Raw genomic sequence first — 14,089 nt, forward strand, 5'->3', positions numbered from 1 at the left:
CTTTGGTATTGAAAAAAACACCCACAACAATGTAGTATTGAAAACGACCGTTGCCCTACGCCTGGGAAGTGCTGGACAAAACCCCGTGAGATGGGACTGCTGGAGCTACCGGCGCCACAAGGTAATGCCTTGTCTCGGACCACCGCTGAGCCCCAGGGCTGAGACGGGCTCGGAGGGTCCCGGCTCCAGGCGAGGGGGGTCAGTTTAGTACAGATGCTAAGGCCCGGGTTCGAGGCAGGGTGGGGGCCTGTTAGCACCCTGCAGTCAGGACGCAAAGGGGATTAGCCGCTTGGGACAAGCCAGGGAGCCGGTCTGTGTCCCGGCCAGGCTGGTCAGTGTCTGGCAGAGGCTCGGTCGGTGAAGCGACGGGCGAGTTAACACGGGCACGGATGGGGGTTCAGCGCTGCCCGGGCTAAGGCAGGGCCATGGGGACGTGCTCGGAGTAACGCGGGACTCCCTGGCCGGGGGGTGCAGGGAGCCGGGCCTGGCCGGGGGGGGCGAAGGGCTCCAGGGACACCCGCCTCCGCCGTGTCCAGGCGCGGGGCGGCCCGCGGGGGGCCCCCGCCCCCCAGTTCTGTAACTGCCCCCCCGGACCCCCCCCCAACGCCGGCTCCTGCCCCCGGCTCGGCCCCCGCCCCCGCAGCAGGCGCGGCCGGGTTCGGCTCCCCGGGTCTCTCCCCCGCCGAGCGGCTCCTGCCCCGCCCCGGCCCGGCCCGGCCCGCCCCGCCCCGAGGGCGGAGACCCGCGGCCCCGACCCGGAACTGCAGGCGGCGGCGGCTCTGCGGGGTGCCCGGGCCGGTGAGTGCGGCGGGGCGGCCCCTGAGCCCTGCCCCGGGGGCCGTGGGGGCCCCCCAGGGGTGGCCGATGAAGGCGGGGGTGGGCGGGGTGCTATGGCCCCAGGGGTGGGGGTGGGCCGGGTGCTAGGTCCCAGGGGTGGGGGTGGGCTGGCTGCTAGGGCCCCAGGGGTAGGGGTGGGTTGGGTGCTAGGTCCCAGGGGTGGGCTGGGTGGCCCTTGGCATCGGGCACGCCAGCTGTTCCTTCCCTCCGGCTCCCTGCTCCGTGGCGGGTCCCGGTGCCCCCTCCGCCCCTCTCCCTTTCGGGGTTGGTGGGTGTAGCTGAGCTGGCAGCCCGAGGCTCGGTTATCCTGCCTGGCGCTGCCCGGCCCAGGGCACACATGCTCTGGCAGGTTCAGCCTGGCTCTGTGCCAGCCCCACGCTCCCAGCCAGGTGTTGGGACTAGCTGGGCCTGTCAGCCCCGTGACACGTTCCTGGGCTGCCCTTTCCCTGCCCGCTGTGGCCCTGCTCTGCATTGCAAACGTGCCAGTCATTCAGCCAGAGCTGCCCTCAGCTCATCAACTCATTCCAAAGGGCCTGCAGGTGAGCTGCAGAGCTCACTGCAAAGAGAGTCTGGCCCCCCCAGACGCTTGAAGGCGGGCAAATCCAGCGTGGTCCGAGGACGACAATGGGTACGTTGAGGCCACGCTTCCAGGATAATCCAGCCGCCCCCCGGGAAGAGACAACGCGGCGACATAGAGAAACATGACACAGAACGCTGCAGAGAAGAAGCCACATCCATCAACCAGCCGCTCGGAAGCCTGGACACGCCAGCCCGAGACCAAAACGCACGGCGAATGCCGGCGGACGCTCCGGGGGCGTGGGGGGATTAAAAAAACCCTAACTCTAGCCCCCTCCTCAGGCTGGCTGCTCGGCCGATTTCAATACCGCTGGTAGGAAACGAAGGGTATGTCTACACAGGGATAAAGAACCCGCTGCTGCTGTGTAGATGCGTCGGCTGGCGCTCTGGGACCCTGCGAGGGTGGAGGGCAAAGCCACCACTAGGAATAAGCAGACTAAGCAATTGCTTAGGGCCCCGAGCAGCTCCAGGGAGCCCCCATTTGCTTTTCAAATATGTGTTGGGGGGGAATATTCCTGCTTAGGGCCTGCAATGGGCTGGCCTGAGCCCGAACCACTACACAGCAAATTTTAGCTCCACTCCTGAGCCTTGCGAGTCTGGGCCAGCTGCGGCCGAGCTGTGGGACTTTCAGCTCTGTGTAGACCTACGCTAGCAGGCTCTTTGCTGGAGAGGATTTTACTATCTTGTCAAACACCACAAACAACCAGGTATCGAATCCATCGAGCGGCGGTTCGCAGTGCGATGACGAGCAGCCTGGCTTTGCCGAGCCATGTTTGACAGTCATTGTGGGTTCCTACTTCGCTGTTGCTGTCGCTCTTCCTTTTTTTCCTTCCTGGCTGCCCTCCGCTTTTTCTTTCTCTTTCCTGAAATAGCCAGGGGTCTCTTTTCTTGCAGTCTTCAGCACCAGCTTCCTCTTTTCTCTTTCTCTGCCTCTTCCCTTCCTACTCGGTCCACTTCCTACCTTCCAGGTATTTTCTCTCTCCCTCTCACCCCCCTGTCAAATCCTACCAGCTCCAGAGCCCTGCTGAGCAGATGACTAACTCTGCTAGCTGCAGGGTGATGGCAAAGCCGGGGGGAGCATTGATCGGGGCAATTCTCTGCCCTCTCTCCGGCCGCTGCCTTTGCTGCTGCTTTACCCCTTCTCCAGCCTGATGCCGAAAATGGCCCGCTAGATGTGGCATACGTCCATGGAAGGGGTTTTTCTGCCTGCGCAGTGATTTGCCTCCCCGAACGACGGTAGCAATGCCGACAGAAGCGCTGTTCTCCTGCGTGATCAAACGCAGGCTTGGATTGTGCAGGAGGTGACGGGACTCGTCCGAGAGAGCGTTCTCCTCACCCTGGCTGGGTGGGGTTTTCAGGCTGTGCCCCCGGCCGTAGCACCTGATGGCCCTTAGCGTCGGCCTCTGCATGTTGCCCTGTGTGCTGATGGCTCACGGCTGCTCCCATCTGACCGGGATCCCACTGGTCTCCGGCCCGGTGTGGGGGGCCTCTGGAGGACTGTAATTCTGTGGTGCATTCATTAAGCCCTTGTTCATCTTCACCCTGCCCATGTGCATTCCCAGTGGTAGGCGTGGTGCCACCTGGCGCACTCGAGGGCGTGCCAGTCCCACGAGCGTGATGCAGGCAGGTGACTTCTGAGCGGTCATTGCGACTGAGTGCCCCCCCTTTCTCTTTCAGGAGTTGCTGTGTGGGGCGGGAACTGGAGAACCAGGACCATGCCGCCCCCCAAAGACGTGGTGAAAATCGCCATTCAGATGATGGGAGCCATCCCGCAGCTCATTGAACTCAACCAGGTAATGTCCTGCCTTCTGGAAGGCCCAGCTGGCGTGGGGGGGCTCCTGCCACTGGAGGGGCTGGCAGGGCAGGGATGCATCTCGTGCTGTGTACTCGGGTGCCGTGCCAGGGGGTGACGCCCGGGCTACACTCCCCACACGCTGTTTCTCTTTGTTTTCAGACCAAGCCCCTGGCTGCGGTTGTGAAGGAGGTTTGTGACGTGTGAGTAACTCTTCTGTCTGCTCGATAGCCTTGGCAGTTTGGGGGCCTCTGTCCTAGGCTGTGGTAAAAGCCGCCTGGGCAGCTGTGGGGAGTCCATGGCCCTCCACCTGCCCTGGGGGGGGGGGAACCGGGGTGTCCGAGAGCAGCCCCTGCCCCCCAGGGTGTATCGCCAGGGCAGATGGAGAGTCCAGGGTTCCCCACGGTGGCCCAGGCTCTCTGGGCAGCTCTGACCCCAGCCCCAGTTTCTGGCCAGGCCAGGGGGGTGGAGCCTTGGGGGAAGGGGAGGAGCAGGGGGCAGGGCCCTGTGGCAGGGGTAGTGATGTGGAGGGCCCCAATAAAGCTTAATCCGCCTCTGTTGGCGGACCATCTCTGAGAATGAGCAGGCCCTTTGGGGGATATCTCGCCCCTCCCCCAGCTCTTGGCTGGCCCCTCTGCTCCCCACCCTGGCACAGCCGTGTGGCACGCCGGGCAGTCGGCAGGCGATGAGCGTGGGCGGAAGGGGGAGACCTGACTCTCTCTGCCGCTGCAGGTGGAACCTGGGCAACGCCGAGCACTACGCCCTGCAGTATGTGGACGGGCAGCAGACGTACATCACCGAGTCGGTGAGTGGCCGGCAGCGCGTGAGGATCTCGCTGGTTCCTGGAGCCTGTTGGCCGGTTCTGACCTACAGATTCTTCATCCCGTTTCCTTGTCTGTCTCGTTGTAGAACCGCGCGGAGATTAAGAATGGGAGCATTCTGCGGCTGACCACTTCTCCGGTACGTCCCGCCCGTATCCTCCTCCCCTCTTTGTGACCGGAGAGTCAGCTAGCCACAGATCCTGCCGCTGACTCCCTGTCAATCCCCGGTGCCTCAGTTTCCCCGGTAGTAACGTGGGGATAAGGATACTGACCTATCTCCGTACAATTCCAGGGGAATTTGAGGTTTGACTAGTGTTTGTAAAGTGCTTGGAGATCCCTGGTGCCAAGCAGTATTGCTATTGCTCAGGTCTGGCGTCCCGCCGTGGGACTGCTCTGGCCTGACCCCTCTTCACCCAGTCTCTCCCTATGGGATTGTCCCTTCACCCTGTTGGGATTCCCAGTCCCTGATGTCCCCTCTCATGCGGTGGTCTGACGCTGGTCCGACTCCTTCCTGGCTGGCAGGATCAGGAGGCAGAGCGGCTGCACAGTGGGATCCGGAGTCACAACCAGGACGTGAAGGCAGACTCCCTGAAGAAGCTGGCGGACCTCTCCCGAGACATCACCTTTGCCCAGGAGTTCATCAGTAGGAACGGCCTGAAACAGCTCTTCCTTATTGTGGAAGAGGGGAACGAGTGAGTGAGTTGCTCCTCTTTGCCCCTCCCAGCGTCCGATGAGTTCCCCTCTCTGCCCCCACGTACACACGGGCCTGGCTTGTCCTTTCCCCAGCCCCCTCCCCGGCGAGGCTGTGCAGCCCGGGGAGGTAGGACGCGCTCTGCATGCATGGCACGCACCGTTGTGCTCTGGGAGTCTAGAGGACCGGGATGGAAAGGCCTCCGCCTGGGGCCCTGGCAAGGCAGGACTTGTCCCTTGTAGGTTTGTCCATCCCAGATGTTCCATCCCTCCCCTGGGGAGCCTGGATCTCACTGCCAGGAAATCGCCTGAGGATCAGCCTGCGTTGTTCTGCGCCCCATTGCTGTAGTCACTGCTCCCACGTGTACCCCCCTAACTGATCCCTCGCCCTCCTTCAGTGTGACCCCCTGGATATTGGCTGTGTCCCTCTCCATCGTCGCTTGGCCAGGCCAGACGGACGTAGCTCTTTGGCTTCTTCCTCGGTCTCGGCTTTTCTTTCAGCACGTGTTAGATTTCCCCGGGGTCCCGCCGGGCAGCCTGCACTTTCCTGGCTCCGGGGCGTGTGTTGTGTTGTCTGGCAGCGCTGCATGTGCGTGTCGTTAGACTCCATTGTAGAGCATATGCCCGAGGCAGCAGAATTCAGGTGTTCCCCTGGATTTCCTTGACGCTTGTATGCTTCACTGTGCAACTGTAACGTCCTGTGTCCTCCTTGGCGCTTTCCGGGTCTCCACGCTCCTCCTTGGGCTAAGCGAGAGGCTGATTTCTTGTACCGAGTGTTCTCCCTCCATTGCTCATCTCCTGTCTCTTTCTCTCGCCCTCTCCCTGTTTTCTGTCTCTCTAGGTGTTTCTAATGTGCCCATCGCTGTGGTGTCTGGGTGGCTTTGTCCCTGCTGCCCTGGCCTATTGAGCGGCGTTTCTGTGGGGTTCCCGGGCCCCCTCTCACCATGTTTGCTGTTCTGTTGCTCCAGTACAGGGGAGATTCTAGCTCACACCCTGAAGGCATTCATGGAGCTGATGGAGCACGATTTTGTCTCCTGGGAGACGCTGAGTCCGGCCTTCATCAAAAAAGTAGGTGCCTCCCCGGAGCCTTTGCGCCCCCCGCCGTGCTGTGGCGGCTGAGCTAGGCATGTCTCTGACCTCCCGTTGCTCCCGTTGTTACAGATAGTGAGGTACGTCAACACGGGTGGGATGGACGCCTCCATCCAGCAGCTCTCCCTGTCCATCCTGGAGAACATGGTCCCGAGCAGCCGCCCCCTCTTTGAGCTAGTCAAACGTGAAGTGACCCTGGATCGCCTCCTCACCCACCTGCAGGTGTAAGTACAGCCACGGGCGCCGACTTTCAGCGTTCCCCGAGGGTGCTTTGGCCCCGCCCCCTCCCCTGAGGCTCCGCCCACCCCGCCTCTTCCCAGCCCCGCTCCTCCCCTTCCCCCCAGCGCCTCCTACCTGCCACCGAACAGCTGGGCGGGAGGTGCTGGGTGGAGGGGGAGGAGCTAATGGGTGGGGCCTGCCGAACAGCTGATCGGTGGGTAGTTGCTGATCACTCTTTTTCTTTTTCTCGTGGGTGCTCCAGGGCTGGAGCACCCATGGAGTTGGCGCCTATGAGTACAGCGCAAGCCATGATCCCATGCTGCCTCTGCCAGCCTCCATCTCCTCGGCCTGCCCCGCTTCCCTGGGGAGAGCAATCCGCAGCCTCCTCCGGTTCCCTGCTCCTCCACCTTCCTTTTCCACTGTGATTTCAGCCCGTCACACTTGGCTATGGGGGGGACTCACCCCTCCGATGTTTGCTGTCACCGCGTCCCGGCTCAGCTCCGTGTAGCTCTTTATCTCCGTCCGCCTGGCTCGCTCCATATGGCCTCCCAAGTTATGTTGCTTCTCCAGGCTTCCCATCTAGCTCCGGCTGGGAATGAGCTCCCCGGTAACCCCCAGCATGCCGGCTGTGCGTGCACTGTGGCCATTTAGAGACAGGCCTGTTCGCCCCTCTGCTCCTTTGCTGGGTCCCTCCGCATTGCTGCTCCACGGCTTCGCTCTCCCGCTGAATCTCTGGCGCCAGTAACTCTCAGCATTGGGGTGCTGTTGGAACCGCACGCCTGGCTGATCTGGGGGGGGAATCTGAGCTGGCGGAGCCGTGTGCCAGCTCTGAAATGAGCCGCAGCCTCTGGGCAGTTACAGCCCCACAGGAGAGCAGAGTCTGGGGGTCCCAGTGGCCCCTGAGCTGGTCCTGACTTGTTCTCACTCTTGGTCTGGCCGGGTCTGTAGCGAACACTCTCTGGTTTCTCCTTTTCTCCGGTCCTGCCCCGGCCAGTCCGACTCCATGTGGCTTTGGGAACGTTGGGCGCGTGGCATCGCCTCTCCTGCCCCTTGGTGAGCCCGGTCAGGGCTCAGCTCCGCCAGCCTCCCCCGACACGGGCTAGGGGGGCAGGCCTGGCACCCGTGACTGCTCCTTACCCTGCTGTCCCTCGCTGGTTCTGGAACAGCCCCCGTCGGCCTGGCTGGGTGGCAGGAAGTTCATGCCCCAGCGTCTGGGTGGGGGAGAGCTCCCCCTCCTGCCTGGGTTTAAATCCCTCCTGATAAGCCCTGCCAGCATGGAGCAGGCGCTCGTCTGCTGACGCACAGCCTGTCAAATGCAGGCGTTCGCCTCGCCCTGCCCGCCCCAGGCCCTCTTCTCTCTGCACCGTCGGCTGGGTCATGGGCCCAGCAGGGCTCTGCCTTGGGCTTCCTCACCCCAGGTCTCTCTCCAGGCCCTTGAATGCCCTTCAGTATCTTTGTGCCCACTCTCTGCAGGGAGCCCGCTGCCCTTACGTGCCCACCTGTGCCCTGGCACCGGGCACCAACGGAACATCCCCTGATCTGTACCTGGCTCACAGATGCCTCCGGCCGGCTTCCCCACTGGGAGCTGAGAGCTGTGTGCAGCCTGGTGGTGTGGGGCCGGTGGGGACAGCTGGGCTAGGAGAAGAGCTGGGGGTGGGTGGCTCAGGCCCACCCTCCGGGCTAGTCACGCGAGTGGTTCATTTCCTTCCCCTAGGACCAACCAGCAGCTGCAGCTCAAAGCCATGGCGCTGCTCATCGCCCTGCTGCTGAATGCCAGCGACGCGGAGAGGAGGGTAAGGTCCCCCAGAGCTGGCCATGCCCCTGGGGCGAGGAGGGAATGCAGTCTGTCTGCCCAGAGAGTGGGGGGCAGTCACTGGGAAGGGCTGTTTGGGGCTGGGGCAGGGGAGGATGGGGGCTGCCTGTCCGTGTTGGAAAAGACAGTGGTCAGGTCAGGGGAGCTGTGCCAGGCCCGGCTTGCTGCCTGCCTGCCGGCCAGGGGTGTCACCCTGCTGGGTTCCCTGGGCTGCTCCATGAGGCATTTTGCCTAGGAATGTCCCAATGGTGCTAGCGCCAGCTCAGCTCCCTGGAGGGGGCGATGCCGGAGCCCTGGCGTAGAGACAAGCCGGCGTTTTAACTACTGTGCTGTCGGACCCTCCTCGGGCAGGTTGAGAAGACGCAGGGCCTAACCGCAGTAGCTGGTGCCTGTCTGCACTAGGGCTCCGGCCGGCAGAGCTCCACGGACGATTGCAGCCTGGGGTGCTGGCTGCTTGCCTGGAGTGTCCTGCTGAGTTGCACTAAGCTCCCAGCACCGCATCCCTGCTCCGCCCGGCTGCTGCAGAAGGAGACGCGTGTGGCTGAGCCTTGACTCTGCCTGCCCCACCTCTCCCCTTCGAACAGCAGCACTTCCATTGCCCTGCGTGGCGCCGAGAACAGGCCGGGACCAACTGGCCAGCTGCTTTATCGCCCTCTGTGCCCTGCGCAGAGCCCCGCACGGGCCTGCCCTGTGCCCACCCCTCGGCTCTCTGCTCCGCCGGGTGCTGATCTGGGCTGGACTCTTCCACCCGAGCAGGAGGCACCTGGGCGCTAGATCCTTTCGTTCCCTGCATGCCCGTGTAACGTTCAGAGCCTGCCTGTTCCCTCCTGCCCGGGCAGCTGGCCTCGCCCAGTGGATCGGTGGGGAGAGCGGCTGCTGGAGGAAGCCGGCCAGCGGCTGCAGGGAACTCAGGCCCGCCGCTTCCCGGAGCGGGTGGGGCTGGGCTGGGAGGCGCGCGTCTCACCAGCTCTCTCCCTTCCTAGGACATGATGGGCTATCTGGGCGAGAGGAACATCCGGCAGTTCATTCACAAGGTGGGAACGCAGAGAGCTCCTGGCCTCACGCCCCTCCCTGGCCGCCCCGCCCCTCCCCTGCGGTCTGCCCCTAGGCCAGGTGTCTGTGCGCCCAGAGCCTCCGCCTGCAGCATTTCTGTCCCCTTCCCCCGCTTTGTGCCATCCTCCTGCCAATGCTGCCGTGCCCTCCCGCTCCCCGCCCTGGCACCTGGGTGCCTGCAGCTGCCTCTGTCTAGTGCTGGCCCCAGCAGCTCTGGGAGCGGGCACGGAAGGCTGGGATCCAGGCTGGGGTCACTGACAGCCTTCGTTTGCGGGCTCCTGTAGAACATTATCCACGCCTCGGAGCCGATGGGGGATGAGATGGCCCATTACCTCTACGTGCTGCAGTCCATCACCCTCAACCTGCTGGAGCGGAGGATGCGGACCCCCATGGACCCCTACTCGCAGGTCTGCCGGGCTCTTCTCCCCTTTATCCCCCCTGCGGGCCTGTCGGATGAGCTCTCCTGGGTCTGCCCTGGGCGCTCTCCTCCGCAAAGTGTCCCCCTCCCACCTTTCCTGCCCCTGCCACTCCTCCCCCCACCCCAGAGAGCGCCGGCCTCTCTGCCATTACCCCAGTCCTCTTTGCTTCCCGTCCTGCTGAGAGTTGGCTGGAGGGGATGGAGCTACCGCCCCCTGCTGGTGGAGGGAGGCAGGGCGGTGCTATTCCAGGTGTGCCCAGGTCACGTAGGGCTGTGTTTCTGAGTGCTCGGCACCCACAGCTGGAACTGGCCTTTCCAAGGGCTCAGCTCCCAGGGGTGGGAACCCATCGCAGAAGAGATCATTACAGCTGGAAAGGTGCAGAGTGCAGCGCAAATGATGTGGGGGATGGAGCAGCTTCTGTTCGAGGAGAGATGAACAAGACTGGGACTGTTCAGCTTAGAAAAAAGACAACTGAGGGGGGATATGATGGAGGTCTCTAAAATCGTGACTGATATGGAGAAAGTGAATAGGGAAGTGTTATTTACCCCTTCACACAAGACAAGAACCAGGGGACACCCAATGAAATTAACAGGCAGCAGGTTTAAAACAAACAAAAGGAAGTATTTCTTCACACAATGCACAGTCAACCTGTGGAACTCCTTGCCAGGGGATGTTGCGAAGTCCAGAAGTATAACTGGGTTCATAAAAGAACTAGCTAAGGATGAGACTGGATGACAAGATGTCACTTGATAATTGCCCTGTTCTGTTCATTCCCTCGGAAGCACCTGGCATTGGCCACTGTCGGAAGACAGGATACTGGGCTAGATGGACCTTTAGTCTGACCCAGTGTGGCTGGTCTTGTGTTCTTATGTACTTATACCTCTGAGCCAGGCGGCCTGGTCCCTGCCCTGTCCATGGGTTTGTTCAGCTGGGCTGCCCTCCCCTCTCCTGGGTTGGGACCCCGCAAAGCTCTGGTGTTTTTGTTTGCTAGCTGGGGGTCTGTGGTCCCAGGGGCGCTAGATGGGGAGGCCTGGTGGGGCCCATTTCTTTCCCAGCAGGGTCTGAGCTTTGCCTGTGGGGTGGGGCTCGGGACGGCAGCCCTTTCCCGGCCTCGCTATGGCCGGACTGAGGCATCGGCCGGGCCCTGCTCTCTCTGCAGGAGCAACGGGAGCTTCTCCAGTTCCTGCGTCACAGCGCCTTCGAGTCGGAGAGCGAGGCTTCTGCCGGCACCGTCAGCGCGGAGCGCCGGCGTTCGGTGTGTGTCACGGAGTTCCGCAAGCTGGGCTTCCAGGTGAGTTGCCACCCAGACCTTCCGCGGGGCAGGCTCCGAACCGCTGTGCCCGGAGAGCTGCAGGGGTGATTTCCGCCTCGGCTGGCGGTGGTCAGGAGCTAAGAGCGGGTCGCGGCAGGAGCCGTGCGGAAGTGTGGCACGCGCCGTTTCTCCCCTGCTTCCCCGCGTCTCTTGCCTTGGCAGGAGAACCGCGACCAGCACTTGGCTTCTGTCGGCGTCGGGATTGCACCAGGGTGTGCTGGCCCCTTAAGGGAAGCCTTCGCACCCTGTTTTGGCCCTTTGGGGAGAGGCGCTGTGCAGGTGGAAGGTGGGAGTTGTGGGCAGGAAGCAGTGCATGCTGGGAAAGGGGGAGGGGGTGAGAAGGAACCTCGAGAGCCCAGCAGCAGTGTCCCCTTCTCCCAGAGCCCTTGCCCTTGGGTACAGGGTCTGACCCCAGCCCCTCTAGACGGCAGCTCAGTGCCCACCCCTCGAGCGTGGGCTTTGGGCCTGGACCAGGCAGTGGCACGACTGTCCTCTCCAGACTCCGCTGTCCCTGCTCCCCAGGGCTACGTCCTCCCTTGTCCTGCTTACCTCCCTGCCCCTTCCACGGGACACTTCAGCAGCGCCCTCCCGGCTCCATCCCCACTGCTGGCCCTGGGCCAGACCCCAGTCACTGGAGAGCCCCTACCTGGACCTTGGCCTTGCACCATGTGAGATTGCAGGATCCTTTGTCAGCCAAGAGGTGGCTGGGGGACTGGGGTTCTGGGGCCAGCCTGGGCCCCCGGCACAGCCAGGAGCCCATACAAATGGCAGCTTTTCCCATGTCTGATAGCCTTGCTTCTGTGCGCTGCATGTAGCCAATCCCATCTGAGCTCAGCAGGCCCCGTTAGGGGCCTTCAGGACGCGCTGCTGGCTTGGGGAGCCTGCGTCCTGCCCAGGCTGTGCGTCCCCACGAAGAGCTGCAGAAATCTCATTGGGTTCTCACTGGGCCGCCTGGCTTCATCTCAGCCCCTCGTTCCCCAATGCGCTGGTAATCCCGGGGTCTCTGGAGCCGTAGTGAGCCCATGGGACCGTGACGGATACGTACTGACTGTTCCTATCGGCGTCTAAACGGCAGCCCTCTCCTTTGCGCTGGGGTCAGTCACGAAAGCTGCATCCTCTTGTGTCCTCCCAGAACCACAGTAACCCTGCCCAGGACCTGCACCGCGCGCCCCCGGGACTGCTGGCCCTGGACAACATGGTCTACTTCTCCAGACACTGCCCGAGCGCCTATAGCAGAGTGAGTGGATGTTCCCGGCTTGTGTGCTGCGCCCCATGCACAGCCCTGGGAGGTTTCTCCCATCTCGCCGGGTTTGCCTACATGTGGAGCTATTCAGAAATAGTTATTTCACTTCAAATTCCCTCCCTCCCTTAATCTGAATTAACTTTCCAGTGTAGACGAGCCTTTATTTCTCGTAGCTGGAGAGCCGGCGCCCCCTAGCAGTAGGTCTGCCTGGGCCTTCCTATCCTAAGGCCATTTTGTCAGTTATTTGTAACATCCTCAGCTGTTCGGCCAACGTTCACGCTGATCTTTGTCTCTGCCTGAGGCTGGCGGGTTCGGGGAGGGGGGTGTTGAGCCAGGCTATTTTGAAGTGCAAGGAAAGCAGCAGCTACACTTTGGGTACAGATATTGGCTGAGTTTTTGTCCCGCTCTCGTGCTGAAGCAGGCGGGCAGCTGAAATTTCCCATGGCCCTTGGGGAACCAGAGGTGTTTTCAGCGCTGCTAAAAACCGTCTCCGGTTTGGCCGAAATAGAACAGTGTAAATATCATCTTCACACGCGTGGAGTAGGAGCACTCAGGATCCTGGACTCATCAGGACACAGGGCGGGAAACGCGGGCAAATTCCCTGACGCAAAGCGCTGGGTTCTCTGGTTTGTGCTGTACGGGGGTCAGACTAGCTGAGAACAAGGGTCCTTTCTGTGCATCTATGAAAAACCTACAAATAAATGTAGCTCGGGTCCTGTTAGCAGCACGCCGTCCCCCCGGGCGCTGCCGTCGCTGGGGGCTGGGACGTAGTATGGATGGTACCGTAGTGCCCTGCTTCTGGAGCTGGCCACGATGCCAGTAAAAACATTGTGTCCCTGAAAAATACCGACGGGGACTGGTCTGCCCGTCCCTTCTCCACACGTCTCCAGCAGCGTCTCCTTTCGGTTCCCAAGCGAGCCCGGCTGCTTCGGGGCATGACGCTTCCTCATTGATTTCTCACTGCCACTGAATTCTAACCCGCCCGCCCCGGGGGGCACCCGAACCCCGAGCTTCCTGACCGCGGTGCAGCTGGTGGGAGCCTTTGGGCTTGGAGGGGGTACGCAGACCCTGCCCGTCACTGCCCTCGCTAGCCCTGCTTGGGAGAGCTCTTTGGCGGCTCTGCCTGCCCGGGGCGTGTGCGCTCGGGGAGCCGTGACGGGGCCCGTGTCTCTCAGTTTGTCCTTGAGAACAGCAGCCGTGACGATAAACACGAGTGCCCGTTTGCCCGGAGCAGCATCCAGCTCACCCTGGCCCTCTGCGAGATCCTGCACGTCGGGGAGCCATGTGAGTGCCCGGCCCCTTGCATCTGCTCACGTAGCCCGTCCAGAGCCCCACGACTCCCGGCTGAAACCGGGGGGCAGCACAGATCCTGGCTGGGTTAGGGGGTGGGCACAGCTGAAACCTTGTGGGTGTCCTGGCTGGGCGGGGGGGGAGGCCGATGGGTGCAGCCATACCCTGCAGGCATCATGGTCCCCATTTCTGGGACCTCCTGGTTGTTGAGGTTTTCCAAAAGAGCAGGGAAACCTAGTCCCATTGTGTCCTCAGGCTCGGAGACGGCCCAGGCCTTCTACCTCATGTTCTTCGGGCAGGACCACTTCTTCCAGGAGCTCTTCTGTATCTGCATCCAGCTGCAGAACAAGACCTGGAAGGAGATGCGTGCCACGCAGGAGGACTTCGACAAGGTGAGCCCCACGCTGCCATGGAGCGGGGTGTCCAGGGTCTCACTGGGCAGATGGGATCTGGACAGATCTGCACTGTGGAGCGGGGTGGTGCCATGTGCTGGTGCCATGTGCCCCGCAGGGGGCATGGGGGGCTGTGGAGCGGGGTCCATGCCGGTGGGGCAGTGCCGTGTGCCCCGTGGGGGGCTGTGGAGCGGGGTCCATGCCGGTGGGGCAGTGCCGTGTGCCCCGTGGGGGGCTGTGGGAGCAGGGTCCCATGTTGGCATGATGGTGCTGTGTGCCCCGCAGGGGGCGTGGGGGACTGTGGGCGTGCCGGCGTGATGGTGCCATGTGCCCCACGGGGGGCTGTGGAGCGGGGTCCCATGCCGGCGGGGTGGTGCTGTGTGCCCCGCAGGGGGTGTGGGGGGGGCTGTGGAGTGGGGTTCCATGCCGGCGGGGTGGTGCCGTGTGCCCTGCAGGGGGTGTGTGTGAGGGCTGTGGAGCGGGGTTCCGTGCTGGCGGGATGGTGCCATGTGCCCCGTGGGGGGGCAGTGGAGCGGGGTCCCT

At 62.7% G+C, this 14,089-nt stretch overlaps 1 protein-coding gene across 4 annotated transcripts in view; it reads left to right on the plus strand.

The window, feature by feature from the left end:
* The window catches only part of ELMO3 (engulfment and cell motility 3), a 20,023-nt gene continuing 5,934 nt past the window's right edge, over positions 1–14,089 (plus strand). Inside the window, exons 1-15 of one of the 4 annotated variants that reach the window (XM_065567549.1) lie at positions 1–121; positions 3,091–3,206; positions 3,368–3,408; positions 3,938–4,010; positions 4,115–4,165; positions 4,549–4,718; positions 5,685–5,784; positions 5,878–6,029; positions 7,739–7,817; positions 8,821–8,871; positions 9,175–9,297; positions 10,469–10,600; positions 11,754–11,858; positions 13,040–13,148; positions 13,410–13,546. In XM_065567549.1, the coding sequence (XP_065423621.1) occupies positions 91–121; positions 3,091–3,206; positions 3,368–3,408; positions 3,938–4,010; positions 4,115–4,165; positions 4,549–4,718; positions 5,685–5,784; positions 5,878–6,029; positions 7,739–7,817; positions 8,821–8,871; positions 9,175–9,297; positions 10,469–10,600; positions 11,754–11,858; positions 13,040–13,148; positions 13,410–13,546 (1,470 nt within the window). In that variant the 5' untranslated portion in view covers positions 1–90. Of the gene's footprint in view, positions 122–651; positions 799–995; positions 1,741–3,090; positions 3,207–3,367; positions 3,409–3,937; positions 4,011–4,114; positions 4,166–4,548; positions 4,719–5,684; positions 5,785–5,877; positions 6,030–7,738; positions 7,818–8,820; positions 8,872–9,174; positions 9,298–10,468; positions 10,601–11,753; positions 11,859–13,039; positions 13,149–13,409; positions 13,547–14,089 lie in introns of those variants that run through there. The other 3 variants (XM_065567550.1, XM_005310100.5, XM_065567551.1) reach the window with 3 other exon arrangements.

This window comes from Chrysemys picta, chromosome 14, assembly GCF_011386835.1.
Source record: "Chrysemys picta bellii isolate R12L10 chromosome 14, ASM1138683v2, whole genome shotgun sequence".
NCBI lineage: Eukaryota > Metazoa > Chordata > Testudines > Emydidae > Chrysemys > Chrysemys picta.